The 17,913-nt window shown below is 38.3% G+C and overlaps 1 protein-coding gene across 3 annotated transcripts in view; it reads right to left on the bottom strand.

The window, feature by feature from the left end:
- Positions 1–17,913, bottom strand: part of LOC140910468 (uncharacterized) — a 109,397-nt gene that overhangs the window by 8,451 nt on the left and 83,033 nt on the right. For all 3 annotated transcript variants that reach the window (XM_073341417.2, XM_073341419.2, XM_073341421.2), the window contains 5 exons: positions 17,508–17,547; positions 16,477–16,528; positions 8,822–8,933; positions 4,141–4,224; positions 2,298–2,421 (listed from right to left, as the gene is read on the bottom strand). In XM_073341417.2, coding sequence (XP_073197518.1) covers positions 2,298–2,421; positions 4,141–4,224; positions 8,822–8,933; positions 16,477–16,528; positions 17,508–17,547 — 412 coding nt within the window. The remainder of the gene's footprint in view (positions 1–2,297; positions 2,422–4,140; positions 4,225–8,821; positions 8,934–16,476; positions 16,529–17,507; positions 17,548–17,913) is intronic.

Raw genomic sequence — 17,913 nt, 5'->3', positions numbered from 1 at the left:
TTCCAGAAACTGGCATCCTTTTCTAGAGTTAGAGCTCATTTCTGTGTGTGAATGTTATACCTTCCTTGCTGTCAGGAAGTATATCCAAATTTGTCTATTCCATTTTGAGGATGCATATCACTTATAGAGAAGGCAAAAAGTGCAATTAATTCAAGACGAATTTGCTTTATGAGGAAAAAAGCAAATTCCCCATCTAGTTAGAAATAAGACCTTTGTTGTTATATGTTACCTGAAACCCTGAAAACTTCAGAGTGTGTGCAATTACAGGTATAATCTAACAAAAATAATTTCCCTTCCAGACTGTATGTCTATTTATTTTACCAGCCTTAAAGAAATGCCATGAAAGGCAAAATGCTGTTAACCTCTGATCTGCAATGAAGTAGAGTTATGGTTAGAACATTTTCTTTAAAAAAGTACAAAAATATTTTGGTTTTCAAATTATAATGTTCAAAAAGTCATTTGCATTTCCATATTCCCAACACTGTCTGTTTAAACAGCAAGACTGTTGGTTTATTTCCAGTTTTCACATTCATAAAAATGTTTTGTCTAAAAAGTCTAAAAAGAAACTTTCAGATCTGAAACATGTGAGCATAATCCTTATAATCTAAAAACAAAAACAAAAAACCAAGTCTATAAAAGGATCCATTATTTTCCCCAGTAGCTTTTCACGCTACTCACAGAGTCCCATTATCACATCATTAAAAGAAGCCCAAACCAGAGATGATCTAATTAATCAAAATAAACTGTTGCTATCCAGAACAGAGGGAAACTTTAGCCTCTGTCAGTGAACATAAACAGCACTAAGAAACGAGCAAACCTCGATTAACTAAGCAGAAAGGACAATACCAGTGTGAGTTGTTTGATGTATGAGCAATTCTTGTAGCAGATCTATTAAATGTGTAGCATTTTTTCATTTTTGTTTTCCTCTGCCGAGTTACAGATGAAACCATTTTTAAATTTAACCCAAAACATTTATCAGTAAATTCATTTGGTAGCACTTAATAAATAGCAGGTGAGATTCTGTGCTGTCTCTCTAATGAACAGCACAGAACTCACAGCCTGGCAGGAGGGGGAGTGGAGGTGTCACTAAGGTGGACTTTAAACCTCCTCCCAATCCTGAGCTGCTCCAGGAACTAGAAAGACCCCTGGTGGAACTAAGACAGATAGAAATATGTAATTATTCTGAGGACTGTAGTCTTTGCAAATGGCTATAAAACCACCACCTTATATGGATAAGTATGGGATAAGTATGGGAAAAGTATGGGATAAGGTGGATTCTTCACCATCGTAAGGGTTAACATTTTACTTTCTTAGCTTAGATTCTAGAATACAGTTCTGAGGCAAGGGGTTGATGTTGTGACAAAATCTTCGACCATCAAACACATGGGGGCCTTGAAAAAGCAGGAAAACCACCACTGCATGCACCCTGCTCTCTGGCACAGGATGCGGTATTGTGGATGAATGGCATGTAAAGTGTACAGTTTATTTTTTACTCCAGGAAAGGAGCCAATCTGTGCTCTTTCCTTTAAATGCCAAATTCAAGTATGTAGTTTTTTGCCAGAATGTGACCATTTATACTGGAGTAGAGCTGATTGAAAAAAATGTCAACAACTTTTTTTTTTTTAAATCGCAATTTGCAAATTCCTCGGAATCTTCATGTTTCATTTAGACATTCCAATGAAAACCATGCAAGGTTCCATCAAGTTTCAAAGGCTGTCTGGATTCCTTCCAGCTTGGCTTCCTGGCTCCTCAGTAACTTGTTTGGTAGGCTGAGAGGCAGCTGAGAGCCTGGAAGTCCCGGGTCCCAGTATTAACAGGCCCCAGGGCTCTCAGGATCCCCAGTTCCAGGGCAGTCCATGAGATGGACTGCCAAGCTCCAGGTCAGCCTGCTATGTGGACTGTCCCAAAGCCAGGGCTTGCAAAGTCCCATCCCCTGGCCTGGCAGGCTACTGGGCCTCTGGACAACTTGGAAACTAAATGTTATTTTGATGTTTCTGACACAAAACTTCAGATTTCTGTTTTGCAGAGAATGCAGACATTTTTGGAGTTTGGTTTCAATTGGAACAAAATCAAATTCACAGATGGAATTACCATTCCACATCCAGCTCTATTCTGGAGTTTTTTAAGGTGGAGAGTGCTCAGCCTGTACATTGAATTATGCCATGCAAATGATGTATGCATAAAAATAAAGACTGCAAACCTGAATTTGTGTCTTTACATTAAGATAACTGAAAATTATTTCTCTCCTGCCATAATGCCTGGATGTGCTAATGTGGAGAAGTCATAAAGATACATACCTTGAGACTAACTTCTCTTCAGGTTGTTCTCTCTCTAAAAGATGCTGGAAATAATCCTCCAGAGCTTGAGCAGTTAAAGTTTTCTTTAGGTATGGATAGTAGAGGGGATGTCGTGCTATCACACCTATTACATGTAACACAGTTAGTTAGAACACAACCAACTTAAACAAGTTATATTTTTATTCTTCAAAACTGACTGAGATCACCTGTCATTTGAAACCATGCATATGGGTCCTTGTTAATCAACAGCTACACAAAAATAGCTAGAACAACAGATTAATGCCCTGCAGTGGAGTGGAGGTCTAACTAGGTGCATGACATGTAGGAATCCTGCCGTGTGTTGTTCTTGCAACTTTTTTCTGGTTGAGGACAGTACTTGCCAATTCAGGAAGGATAAAGGACAAAGGGCAGGTAAAGGGTGTGTGGTTCTTTCCCCATGAGTAACTCATGAAGTTTGGAGAACACATTATGATTAGCCCTCAGAGCATGGTAAGATCAGTCATGGAGGTAGAGATGTATCTATGGTTTTTCCCTCTTCATGTATGAGATCTGTTATCAGGGGTGGACATAGCTCCACTGTTCTCAAGGTATAGCAGATTCCCAAAAAGTTAGTTTAACGCTACAGTGAAGCTGAGGGTCTCCAGTGGGTCAGTCAAGCAGGACGTTAAAGTCTCATACTAATTCGGTTGCCTATATCGACCTTAGGGTTTGCAGACCTTGATGTTACTTTAACTCTGTAGAACAAGGACTGTTATTTTAAATTTCATTGTAGAAATATTATCTCTGAATATTTCAAGAAAGTCCATGAATTATGTCTTTCATTCATTGTTTTGCAATGCTATGAAGTCACTGTGTGTAGTTATACAACAGAAATCATCAAATTCCATCACTATTGAACAGGAAACAATTGTACAGCCAGGGAGAAGAATGTTGGTCTCTTTACAAATAAATTAATAAATAATCTACTTTATCAGTCGTAGCGTGACACCTGTTAGCAAAACAAATCCCAAACGCACCTTTAATTCATAATGAGCTTTGAACATCACACACTCTCATCTTCCAACAAGTAAGAGAGCCATTTGATGCATGCAGAAGTAAGGAACAGAAGAAATTTTTTTTTAAATGCACGAAGTTGTCTAATCAATATAATGAGTTTGCAGCACAGGCATACAACACCTCTTGGTGTCAAAATGTAATTAAAACAATTACTTACATGTAAATAGAGATTTTAAATTTTCAAATAATTTATTTTTATATAGATATAGTTACACACTCTCACACACACACACGTTATATGATTTACATGGGGAAAAACAGTATGTGATCATGTAATTAATCAATAATTAAAGTGCATATGCACAAGAAAATAGAAATAAGGTTGCACAGACAACCTTAATTCTGGCATTTCCTAACTTTTGAGTGCTTGACTTTACTACAACAACATTCTTTTAACAAAAAGAGTGTGTGTGTGTGTGTGTGTCTGGGGGTGGGAGGTATTGTATGCAATACAATATACAAATATTTTATATGTACTTTATATTTAAACACATGTTGGATAAACATCAATTAACTAAACAGCTAACACGCTCTCGTGGATATTTAAAATAAACTATAGAAAAGCAAACATATTTCATTAAGAGAACACTAGTACTGATGTTACAGGGTAGATTTCCTTTTCAGCATCCAGATAATAAGGAAGGAATCAGATTACGGGGGAGATTTCCAAAGGCACAGATGACAGTTCCGCACCTATTACTGAAAGTCAATAAGAATTAGGCATCTAAGTTGCCATTTGTGCCTTTGAAAATCTTCCCTACATCACAACATTAGAATAGAAAAATACCTATATTTGCAGAGTTGCCTTTGTCCCCACTTCTAGTATAAGCAAGATCTTCTAAACGATATGTATGTGGACCACATGGCAGATCTGAGTAAAAATACAAAATAAATGATAAAATAAATACATTGTACATTTTGACGGAATAGGTGTCTTTGACGTTTGTGTACTGTCTCTAGTAGTTCCACTAAGATCAAGTTATAAAGGTTGTACTTTTAATTGTGTAGGAAATAAGGATTTTTAAAGTGAATAATATTGTATGTGTTTTAGTATTATAGTATATTGGAAATTTATTCCTTGGAGAAAAAGTGCAAGTCAGTTGGAGTAAAAGTGAATGATTGAAAGGATTAATGGATATGGGAAAATTATTGACTTCATTTCTAGACTGTCTAACATTTTAAGTTTTTTCACGCTGAAGTTTCCTAAAGGTGTAACATTTGGGGGTGGGGAAGATGGGTTAGCTGAACTCCATTAAAACACACTTTCAAACATCACTCTTTTTGAATAAATTTTTTTGTGGGGCAATCCAACCCTCTGGTTGTTTTGGCTGAATCTGCAACCCCATGAGTCATCCCACTTGTAGTCATTTGTACCTATTTCATAGTTGGTAAAGAAAACTAAATGTGGTGTTCCTTTAAAAATTAAAATATCACAGTTTTTAATTTATTTGTTGCGTGTCTGGTAACTGCATTATTGCTCTTTCCATCAAACAGTATTTTATGTGAATCAAATCTTTGGACAATGTCCCTTTAAACAAAGCAGAACTAGAAAGCGTTCTGGTATTTCCATTGATTATTAGCCGCATTGAATGTATCTTTCATCTATTTATCAGTAAGTTGTTTTTTATTTCATAAACTTCTCAGAAAAACTACCAAAGCAGCATTCTCTCTGGAGCTAGAGCAAATCATTAATTCCCTTTCCACCCACCCAGAGCCACAGTAAGCAGCATTGCTGAAATCCATTTTCACATATTTCCCTTATCTACTAATTTAAAGACAACTAACAGTCCCTCACACTCAAGAAAACCAAGCAACATAAGAAAAATACTTCTCATCTCCTTGCTAAATGCTGACAGAAAAAATGCCGCTAAAGTTATTCCGTTCAGAATCTACTCTGTTGGTCTAAGTCTCATACATAATGAGAACAGTTTAACTCCTCAGAAGTAGATAAACCTTGAGCCACTTTTAGAAAATAATTCACCTTTCACTCTTAAGGGCCAAATCTTACAGTTCTTACTCAGAGAAAACTGACACTGGAGTTCATTTTTGAGAAGTCAATGGGAGTTTGAATAAAGATTGCAGGATTTAGCACTTAACTGTTGATGTCAAATATCTCGGGAGTCATGATTTCTCCCTGATGCTGAGATGGCATTTGATAGCAATGAGTTTCGTTAGCATTTAGGATTAACAATTTCCTTGACAGATTGGGGACATAATAGACTGCCAGCACTTATTAAACAGGGCAATAGCTTCTTGTTTCCTAATTAGACCAAGCTGCCATTTCCTAATCTTAATTTAACTCTCCCTGGAACCCCCAGCTATAGACCAAATTCTGCCCCCAGACTAGCATTTGCATGTGATTTAAATCAGAGTTCCAAGGGTATAATTTGGTTCTATGTTAGTTATAAATAACCACATCTTAAAAAGCATCTATTTGAAATGATAAGATTTTAAATAGAGGGAGATGTTTTTAAAGGCACAAATGGCAATTAGGTACTGATCTCCGACGGACTTTCAATTCTGCCATCTTTATTCAGGCAGTCATACCCCGGTGGTGTGCTCCTCAGAATCACCCATTTTATTTATACCTGCTCCAATACCACAGAACATTTTGGCCAGTTTTGAGAATAGTGCATCAGCTGATTTAGACCTGGTATTCAAGATACATCAAACATCTTGGCAGATATGTACTTTAGTATTTTCCTTTAAAGTGTTACGAAGAATTATATACCTTACAAAAAACAATTCTAACATGAAATCTAAAGGTTGAGAATATCTGACAACATAGAGCTCAAGAGCCTGATAGAACATCTCACATTTCTCTGGTGGGCAGACCTGAAAGAACAACAATCCTGGACTGACCTGAAAGGGATATTCAGATCTATTATACATTATTAAAATGCAGTGGGTAATTTTGTCAATAAATAGTGTTATGAAAAGCCTACAGTTCCCAGGTAATTGTTACTTTCAGGATAACTAGCAGCCCATCACTATGACTTTCAGTACCATACACTCCCATCACTTTTAGCTCTGAACCCCAAATTCTCAAAATATATTTATTTTTACAGAAAGTTTTGTCTTGAGGAGAGATAGGTCAGGCTCAGTCACTGCTTTGCCCTCCTTGAATTTCTTTAGCACTCCCTCAAAGAATTTGATTAGATAAATTTGACAGGAACATAGGAATTGGTTTCCTGTGAACGCCAGGTTTGTCTGACATAGGGGTGGCCTCATAGTGGCCCTTTTCAACTTCCAGGCATTCGGAGTTTCCCTCTTCCCAGGGGCCGATTGCCTGCCCACATTCTCCTGTGGCAAGCTGCAGTACAACAGATAAGTCTGTTTCAGTTTCCCCTTTCTTCCTGAGTCCACAGTAACTCCATGCAAGTTTTTCGAGTATAACTAGCTCTTTGGGGTAATTTATTACAAAATTCCCACAACCATAATTCAGAATTCTCCAGCACAGTCCGAAGAGTACATTAAGTCTTTCAAGTCCCAATAGTCCATTGACACATCCAGTAGGTGTCTGGTGTCTCTCATCATGCTCCAGCTGTCTAGTACAGCTCCAGCATCTCTCACCCTGCATAGACTCTCAGGTATGGCTTTAGCATCTCTTATTGTTTCACCTGCCAGGTATGGCTTTGGCATCTCTCACCATCCCTTACCCTACCCCTGTAGCTGGGGTGATCTCATCCTTGTTTAATTCTCAGGTCTGGTTCTAGCTTTCTCCTGGAAACGTCAGCTATTTCACTTCTCCATCGTTCCCCAAACTTCAGGCCTCTCTGGCTGTCTCTTCCGGTCATGGCTCTGTGGCCTGGGGAAGTTTGTTGGTGACCCCCTGACTGCCTTCCTGCCTTCTGCTTGCACCAGCCTGATCTGGCTCTACAGCTCAGCCAAAGAACTCATGCTACTCTTTCCAGAGGAAAGTTGGTGTGAGCATTTTTTGTTCCTTATTATCTTTCCATAGTGGTAAATGGAATCCTGTGGGTGAGAATGAATGGGTTGTAAAAGGAGGTGAAAAGCTTGTACATTTCAACAACTGTGGGACTGGCAGAGTAAAGATGTGAATGTTAATAGGGTGTATTGGATTGCTGAAAGAGGGCAGAGTTACAGTTACATTAGCAAACAATGCTGTATTTCCTGGTTTTCAGAAGGTGCTCAATTCAGCGTTCTGCAAGGGGATGACAGATCACAACACAGAGGTAGTTTTGCTTCAGCAGTTTGTTGCCATTGAATTTCCTAGTTTTCTGAACAGGGAAAGATATGTTGTTGGTAGGAGTTAGTCATTTCGGTAGTTGTAAACATCACATCCTCCAATTTGCATACCAAGCCAACCAGGCCCCCCTCCATCACCTGTGCCTATGCATCCCACAATGCACAGCAAGATAAATCCCAGAATGCAAACTGCTCAGCAGTGAAGCAAAAGGAGCACGGGATATCTTGGGAATGCCATGCTACTCCTGTTGATTTACTGCAATTACTACTGTCCAGGTAAAATGTCAATGTGTAGCCAATATTTCAACTTAGTAAACGTAATTAAATTTACAGAAAAGAATAGAGTAATCTTAGCAGTGCTTTGAGATCTACAGATGAAAAATGCCATATAAGAGCTAGGTACTATTATGAGTACAAGAAGTTTGGAAGAACAAAAGCGAAGTAAATAACCATTCTTTTTCCAATATATATCCTCAGGTCAAATTATAAATGAAAATTAATGATGTATATAAATTTGTTTTATTTTCCATCCCGTTTGGCTTCTTTTTCAAACAGAGGCCCTCAGGTAGATAATCCAGGAGTGTATTTTGCTCAGTAACATGTGACCAGACATGTATAACAAAGTGTATGTCTACACTGCAATTAGCAGGTGTGACTGAAGCCCAGGTAGCTGAAGATCTGAGCTAGCTTTGATCTAACTAGCTCAAGTGTAATCACAGCAATGAAGCTGAAGCAGCACAGGGCCCTCAAGTGTACTCATGCTCGGGTAGCTAGCCTATGCTGAAGTCTGTACTGCCTGACTTTACTGTATTATTACTCAAACCAGCTAGAGCAAAGGTAGCTTGAGTATGCCTATCCATGCTGCAGTCACACCTCTGTGGTATAGACATACCCAAAGGGACTCATGTCTCAAAGGCTGGGGACTCTTACAGAGTCAAACTAAGTGGTTAGCCACATGGCTTTTTGTCTGTTCTACACCATCTTTTCTCCCACTTCTCTCACTACATGTAGGTGTCACACTCCTGTTTCAAGCAGGAGGTGTTCCCAGTGCAGTGCTTTCCACTCTCTGTCCCCATTAGAAAAAGGTTGTTCTTGACCCTGCATCTAACACGTGGACAGTGCAATGGGCCACACAAATCAAAACTTTATGCATGTATTTCTCATTACATTGAGGTTTACACAGAGAAGATGAATACCTAGTAAAAAATATAAATCATAGCTAGAGAGAAAAAAGTCAATAATATTAAAGACAAATATACCTTTTAACTCATCATCAGTCTTTGGTGAATCAAGTGAGACAACTGCATCTGACGTAAACGTAAGATCTTCCTGAAAAGTTTCAACATGCTGTCCATTCAAAAAGATGTTGATCTGAAAAAAATACCCATTTTTAAACTATTTGTCATAAATATAAAGGGAAGGGTAAACCCCTTTGAAATCCCTCCTGGCCAGGGGAAAGCTCCTCTCACCTGTAAAGGGTTAAGAAGCTAAAGGTAACCTCGCTGGCACCTGACCAAAATGACCAATGAGGAGACAAGATACTTTCAAAAGCTGGGAGGAGGGAGAGAAACAAAGGGTCTGTGTCTGTCTGTATGCTGGTTTCTGCCGGGGATAGACCAGGAATGGAGCCTTAGAACTTTTAGTAAGTAATCTAGCTAGGTATGTGTTAGATTATGATTTCTTTAAATGGCTGAGAAAAGAATTGTGCTGAATAGAATAACTATTTCTGTCTGTGTATCTTTTTTGTAACTTAAGGTTTTGCCTAGAGGGGTTCTCTATGTTTTTGAATCTAATTACCCTGTAAGATATCTACCATCCTGATTTTACAGGGGGGATTTCTTTATTTCTATTTACTTCTATTTTTTATTAAAAGTCTTCTTGTAAAACACTGAATGCTTTTTCATTGTTCTCAGATCCAAGGGTTTGGGTCTGTGGTCACCTATGCAAATTGGTGAGGCTTTTTACCAAACCTTGTCCAGGAAGTGGGGTGCAAGGTTTTGGGAAGTATTTTGGGGGGAAGGACGCGTCCAAACAGCTCTTCCCCAGTAACCAGTATTAGTTTGGTGGTGGTAGCGGCCAGTCCAAGGATAACGGGTGTAATATTTTGTACCTTGGGGAAGTTTTGACCTAAGCTGGTAAAGATAAGCTTAGGAGGTTTTTCATGCAGGTCCCCACATCTGTACCCTAGAGTTCAGAGTGGGGGAGGAACCTTGACACTATTAAATTACACAAAGAGAAATTCAGAGCAATGCATATGAATTTTATTAAACTTTCTGGTTTATAATTCTCTATTCCTAAAACCCATCTTCAAGTGTGGTTGAAAGTGTGATAGACTATACGGCTTATTTTAATACAGGAACATAGAACTTGCCTTACCATGTTAAACAAAGGCTCCATCTAGTTGGGTATCTTATCTCTGACATGGCTAGTACCATATGCTTCAAAGGAAAGTGAAAGAAATGCCATAATGAACAATTACAATACCTATAAAAGGACATATATTTCCTAGCCCCAGGAAGTTAATGGTTGGCTTATGCCTTGAAGTCTGAAAGTTTATAGCCCTTAAAATTGTTGATAATATGTTTCATACCTGTGAATGTTCTCATGCATATTCATGACAAACCTCTTTTTGAATCCGAAGTTCTAACACCTAATGATATTTTATGGCAGTAGGTTTCACCGATTAATTTTTGTGCAAAATAAAAGGAAATCCTTTTATTAATTTTCAGTGTGTTGCCTTTCAGTTCTATTAGAAGTCTTTCATCATTCATGACCAAGTTCACTATTATGACAAGAGCAGTAAATCTCTGTGTATGTATTTATTTATTTATCAGTGGAAACTAAATTAATACCTAAACTACTTACAAGAAGTTTAATAAACGTAAGTGAGAAGCAAGTAGGTCTTCTAGCATGCAGTTCAAACCTTCCAAAAGCAGCATCTTAGGAAAGGTGTGCACAGAGGATCAAATGCCTTTTTTGCAGAGCTCATAAAATACAAAGGATTTCTCTACCCATTGACACAATTCTGATCTAATGTGCGTTTGTTGTTTTGTAAGCTTCAAAATGTATAGTTTTAAACAGCAAGAAATTGTGGATTTCAAAGTTTTAACTGCAGGCTGACAGAAGATGAATTGGAAATGAATTTCTGAGGGCTTTAGTCCTTTTTAGATAAATTAGGACAGCGCTTATATTTTTTCCACTAGGATGAATGATCTTGGGGTAAAAGGAAGGATAAACTACACTTCTTAAGCATGATGGAAAATTGTGTCTATCTTAGGGATAAAGACTGATCTGGATGAAGCACTATTTTTCATTACAAGTGAAGTACTGAAATTCCACAAATACTCTCTTTAGTTTGGAAATGTACCGGGTTGAGATGATTGCCACGACAAATGCCACTTTAAACAGAAAGACAGTACAAGAAGCCTAATGTAGAGATCCAAATGATGTTTTGGTGAGAGCATCTAGAACTAAATTCAAGGAGCAACTCAGTATCTTTCTTGTGGGTTAAAAAAAGTATTGTAGTTCTTAGGAACCTTTTGACAGGATGAGCTTTGGCTGATTTATTCCTAGAACGATGAAAACAGTTGAAGCATGTTGCAAAGTATGCTCACCTTCAGTCCCAGGAAAAGTCCATTTTAAGGGAAATATTTTATTGGGGCAATATTGGGTGACTTAGCTTTATGCTTTCTAGCTCTGTACCCACCATGCATTGACCTTCCTCCATATTCTGCAATATAATACAGTAATCAGTTGCTTCCTGGAAGACAATTTTTTTTGTCATTTGGACAGAGTAACTTCTCTCTTTCTTCTCTCTGGGGACAAGTCTCCTCCCCTGAATCATTAGGCAGGTGTCAAGGTTCCTTCCCCACTCTGAACTCTAGGGTACAGATGTGGGGACCTGCATGAAAGACCCCCTAAGCTTATTCTTACCAGCTTAGGTTAAACACTGCCACCACCAAAGTGTTACACAAAGAACAGGGGAAGTGCCCACTTGGAAACGTCTCCTCCCAGAAATATCCCCCCAAGCACTACACCCCCTTTCCTGGGGAAGGCTTGATAAAAATCCTCACCAATTTGCATAGGTGAATACAGACCCAAACCCTTGGATCTTAAGAACAATGAAAAAGCAATCAGGTTCTTAAAAGAGAATTTTAATTAAAGAAAAGTAAATGAACCACCTCTGTAAAATCAGGATGGTAAATACCTTACAGGGTAATCAGATTCAAAACAGAGAATCCCTCTAGGTAAAACCTTAAGTTACAAAAAGACACAAAAACAGGAATATACATTCCATTCAGCACAACTTATTTTATCAGCCATTTAAACAAAACAGAATCTAACGCATATCTAACTAGATTGCTTACTAACTCTTTACAGGAGTTCTGACCTGCATTCCTGCTCTGGTCCCGGCAAAAGCATCACACAGACAGAGAGAACCCTTTGTTCCCCCGCCTCCAGCTTTGAAAGTATCTTGTCTCCTCATTGGTCATTTTGGTCAGGTGCCAGCGAGGTTCTCTTAGCTTCTTAACCCTTTACAGGTGAAAGGGTTTTTCCTCTGGCCAGGAGGGATTTAAAGGTGTTTACCTTTCCCTTTATATTTATGACAGCAGGTGTGATGAGAGTCAGGAGAAAGGGTGGCTGAGGCACAGAGAGAGAGAGATGCTGAATTTTCTTCATGTTGAGATGAAAATAAAAGTGAAATATAAATATTCATGTTGTTTATCTTGGGTGAACAGAACATGAAAAGGAGAAACTCCCAGGAAACTCAGATCACCAAAACAAGGTTGTCTCATTTAAGTATGACGTAAAAACTCATTGTCTAGTTGGAGACCAACCACGTTCAGACTGAAAAAAATTTGCTAGGGCACACCAGTTAATGTTATCCATTTCTCTTGTTGAAATATGTCACAGAACGCTGCCTAACGTTGGACTGAAGACCACAAGAGTATTGTTTGGTAAGCTGTAGTCCGTTTGGAGCAGCACAAAAAAATTGTGAACTTTTAACAAGATCTCTAAAGCTTACATGAAGAGCTCATAAGTAATAAAATATTCTGGAAAAACTATTCTTGCCTTAGACATTTTTGCTGGAATTTTGCTGAGTTCTTTTAAAAGTTAGGTTGACAAATGCTTTCAGGTTTTTTTAAACGAATGTATTCAAATAAGGCCATCTTCTAACAAAAGTTAGGTAACTTTTTCAGCTGTAAAGCCATAAATGCTGTTTGCTCAGTTGGAACAACTGCATGTGAGCAGAGAAATAAGCAAGACAACAATCCTCATTTTTTTACCAAAAAAGGAAACAAAAACTAATTTCCTGAGCACAAAACAAGAGACTCTATTGTAGCAACATTAAAACATTCAAAAATCTCCTTATGTAATACTTTCTTTTTTAGGGCAAATGCTGAAGTATGTTTATTTCAATGGGCATCAGACTCTCCAAGTAAACTCCTACACTATAGAAGAAGTTAATCCATCCCATATCCGTGCTACAGTCTACACATAGACCATTACTGTTGATGCATGACTCCAGATTCTGAACCGAAGACTTGTATTTATGAAATGACATGCTCCAATGATGGTAGGTCACATACAGTTTCATTGTTGGTTAAACGTATCAATGTATCAAATAGAGAATGTACATGAGATGAGGCTGGGTGAATGAGTAAGGTTTTTGAGGTGCTCTGTTTGAGGAAAGAAGAAGTAGAAAGCCGTTGCTTTTCCTTCTCTGCTAGGCTATGTCTACACTTGCAGAGTTTTTGCACTGTAAGTTTCACTGGTGATAAGGAACTGGTGAAAGAAAAGTGCTGGTTTGTGTTCTCACTTACTTTCACAGGCGTCAGAGTGTGTTTACATTAGCAGCACTTACATTGCGTACTTTAGGGGGGAGGGATAGCTCAGTGGTTTGAGCTTTGGCCTGCTAAACCCAGGGTTGTGAGTTCAATCCTTGAGGGGGCCATTTAGGGATCTGGGACAAAAATTGGGGATTGGTCCTGCTTTGAGCAGGGGGTTGGACGAGATGACCTCCTGAGGTCCCTTCCAACCCTGATATTCTATGATTTACAGTGAAGCTCTCTCCAGTTTGACCATGGGTCTTGTGGGAAGGGGGGTGGGGTGATCGGGGAGCATCCTGGGTCCCTGCACAGCCTCCTCTCCCCAAAAACTGATCAGCTCCCGTAGCTCAGCATTGCTCCAGGCAGGGGATTGTTGGCTCCGGGGAGCAGGCACTGTCACCTGGCCAGACAAATGAGCACGTGCCAAGAAAATAGGAAGGGGAGTTTCAAAGTTCCCCTGGGGCTTTACAGGGGGAGTGGGGTGGAGGTCTGTTTACCTGGCAACAGAGCTGCTGGCTAGAGTGGTCACCAAGGCACTGTGGGATATCTTCCGGAGGCCAAAAGCCGTCTCAACAGGAAGAACGTTTCTTAACTTGCACATCACCGCAGAAGCATCACTGGTAAGAGCTGTACGCCTCTCATGGAGGTGGGTTTCTTTTTGCAGTGAACCTTCTGCATTTCACTGCAAAAAAGTCATTGGCAAATGTAGACGCTCCCACGGGTTTTGCGCAAAAAAGGGACTTTTTCCCCACTTTACATGGCAAGTGTAGACATGCCCTTATTAGATTACGTTACTATTTAATTTCAATAGGCATTTTACCAAGCGTGGACAATAATGAACAATTTTAGGTTTCATCTGATCAATTTAAACAGTAATAGGCTAAGGTCTATTGTACATCAGATTTGGCAACAACAAGATATTTCATAAAATACCTTAGGCTGTATTGACAGTCATTTAAAATTTAATCTTTAGTAGAGGCATACAGTGTACTGAACTACTGTTTTATCAAATCAAGTCAGAATTCATACAGAGTGAACAAATGTGACAACCAGCCTGCTCCTTTTTCTGCTATTGCAGTTCAAAAATTGCTTACAGTATTTTAATTACTATTAAAATTACATTGCAGCAATACTGCAAAAAAACCCCAGTCGGAATCTGGGCCCTATTGTGCAAAGCCCCGTATAAACTCACAGACGTGGTCCTGGTCTTAAAATGCTTACAATCTTTCCGATTGTTTGCACATAACAGTCTCCTCAGTTACACCTGGATCAGGATAGCGAACCTGACACTTTGTTGTAATATTGCTGTGTTAGATTTGCCTTGTAACCATTTAGAAAAAGGCATTTTTCTTCTATTAAAGAAAAATATTTTTACCGTGGCAAAACTTTTTTTTAAGCTTTCAGCAAATCCTGTAAAAATATTAATTCAATTGTTTTGCTAAAGGTGTAATGTTTTTCACAATTTCTAGTTTGCTTTTACTTCTTTCATTTCCTGCCTTTGGCCATCTCCTCTAGCTTTCCCATCTTCACCCCATTTAGAAGACCATCACCGTGGAGCTTAAACTTTAGCCAAAGGTCAATATATGTTGGTCTACCTCATGATATTGGATAGGCCAAGAAGCTTTTGTATCAGCTGCAATTTCACTTAGGATGCCTCATTATGAAATTTAAGTAATAGCCAAAATTTAAGGAGCAAGTCGAGTAAATGATTAGGAGGAGGAAGGGTATATATGCAGTTTGGTCTTCAGTCTCCACAGGGTAAAGGAACTAGTTCCTATCTGAAGAGCAATGACCAACGCTTTCTTAGAAGAATAAGTACATTATATTCACAAAAAGACTAATCTCCTGTTCCAGCTGGTCTCACAAAGACCTAAATCTACTGCATGGAAGTGCAAGCATAACAAAAAAGATGTGGGGCTATATCACATCAAGTATGTCATCCTATGAGCTAAGGGTAATTTCCAGCTTGTATAGACATACCTGTGCTAACTCTGAGTTAGAGCACTAAAAACAGAAGTATAACCATGGTGACATTACAGGTGGGATGGACTAGCCACCCCAAGTACAATCCTGTCTGAAACCCTAAGTATGTAATTGCTCAACTAGCCTCTCCCACCACTTGCAACGCAATGGCTACACTTCTACTTTTAGTGTGCTAGCTCGATTGAAGTTAGTGCAAGTATGTCTACCTCCATCTCTAGTGTAGACATACCCATACCCACTGTAATTCTTCAGATCAAGCTGTCCAATCACCTGAACATGAACTCCACAGGCTGAAGAAAACTCTTACTGTGAACTAAACATGACCTATGGGACGTAGTTTGATCTTTATTCATAGACATTTCTATGGAACTCCTCACTACTGTGGTATCTGAGTGGAGTTTCTCACAAACATTCTTTATTTTAGTCTTATAACGCCCCTATAAGGTAGCGAATTACAATTCCCATTTTTACAGATGAGGAACTGAAACACAAAGGGCCCGACTCTTCTCTCACTTAGACAAGTTTACACCAGTGTAGCTCTATTGATTTCAGCAGTCACTCCTGACTTGCACCAGTGTTCATAAAAGTACAATCATACCCAAAGAGATTAAAATATTTGCCCAAGGTCACAAAGGATTAGAATCCAGATCTCCTGATTCCCAGTTCACTACCTTTACAACAAGGCCACTAATTTAAGCCAATATATTTATGAACTATAATGTTTGCAGTGTTGCTGTAGCCACGTTGGTTCCAGGATATGAGAAACACAAGGTAAGTGAGGTAATCTCTTTAATTATTGTCTCTCTCATAAAACTATCTTTACATTCAAGTGTATATCCAAAGACAGGAGTCCTAGAAACCAATTGAGAGAAATCTAGTGTTTCAGTAATCACTAGAAAAGAAGTATTTTAAAATTAATCTATGATAGATGGCTATAACACTTTTTGTGGCGCAACAATCTGCTACGAAAATATACTTTTCATAAATCTCACTAATAGATTTTGCAGCTTTAAGACCTGATTCTTTCCCAGTGAAATCAGTATTATCTTTCCATCGACTTCACTGAGAACAGGATCACATCCTTAAGGAGTAGTTCTTACCTTGACATTTCTTTTGGGATAAAGGAAGAAAAATGGTTTCAGAACTGGAGACCTGGACATACAAAACAACAGATATAATTAATATAAATAGAAATGAATGCAAATGTCAGCTTATTCATCTTTAAGATCATTCGGCATTTGAAAATCCACAGTATAGGAATTAAAAGCTATGATCAGAAGTGCTTTTCTGAGCTATTTTGGTACATCTGAAAAGTGTAGTAACTCCCTAGAAATACAACTGAAATGCCTTATTTCTTATTAAGAAAGTGAAATAAAAAAGGGAAAGAAAAGTGTCAAGGCGGCTTTAAATGGTGGTATTGATATGCTTATAACACAAAGGATGACCAATGAAAATTCATGCACCTTCTGAATATCTGTCCAATATGGTATTGTATTTTGCAGGTGGTTAGGTAAAACTGATACAAAGATATGCTCAGAGTAAGTTTATGGTTGGTAAAGATAGTACCCAATCAGAGTATCCTGACCACCTGAGGAGTTTCTACTATAATTGTTCACAGTTAGAAGTAACTCTTCTCATGAGTGAGAACAGAAGTGTGAGCTTGTACATTTAAAAGAAAGATTTAAGTCATCAACTGTTTTAAATATGAAAAAAATACTGATCCCAAACCAGTTTATAGGGATGCTCACAATTACTCTAAACCTAATCTGCTTCATAGCTTTCAACCTCTGATTGCAAAAGGAGACCGTTTTGAAATCATAAATGATCTAAGTACAGTTCTTAGCTGGTATAAAAAGAGCCAATTCCAGCTGAAACAAAGTTAGCACAGTTTTCCTTATGGCTCACCTAGTAGAGATGTTGCTACTAAGACCCTGGATAGAGTCTCATCTGAGGTAAATATGGTGTCTCCAACAACCACATACAGAAGTCTGCTAATTCAACAAGAATTTTGCAGTATGATTGTTATCTTGTGACCAGTAGTAGACATAACACAAGACACAACTGGACTTTTTTTTTTTAAAGGATACTATATGCACACAGTAAAACAAGGGAAGATCAGAAGTGAACTTACACTCTTGGACGTCCTCCAACAACTGCTGTAAGACCAGGTGCTAAAAATTGAAATAAAATAAATCAAAACGGGTTAATTTCTTAATAGATTCCCCTCCCCCGCCCCAAACAACTGTAGTTCAGATATTACTGCACCCTGAACCCTTCCTATGATTTCCTTTTACAAAATGCTGGGGAGATTGTGTGTAGTAACTCCTTAGAAATATGATGACTGAAATGTGTGTTACACCAGACATGCAAAACAAAATGTTTTCATGAAATTGATGAAAGAAATTGAGATTTTCACAAAACATCTGAAATGGTTTACAAACATTCATGAAAGTCCCTAATCATATATATGAATTTATTTTCAAAACCTAAACACATATATAAATTTGTGATAAAAAAGAACAAATATTTGTTAAAAA

Source organism: Lepidochelys kempii, chromosome 4, assembly GCF_965140285.1.
Source record: "Lepidochelys kempii isolate rLepKem1 chromosome 4, rLepKem1.hap1, whole genome shotgun sequence".
In the NCBI taxonomy this organism is placed as follows: Eukaryota; Metazoa; Chordata; order Testudines; family Cheloniidae; genus Lepidochelys; species Lepidochelys kempii.
The sequence above is the reverse complement of the archived record's forward strand: the minus strand, read 5'-3'. Positions and strand labels throughout refer to the sequence as shown.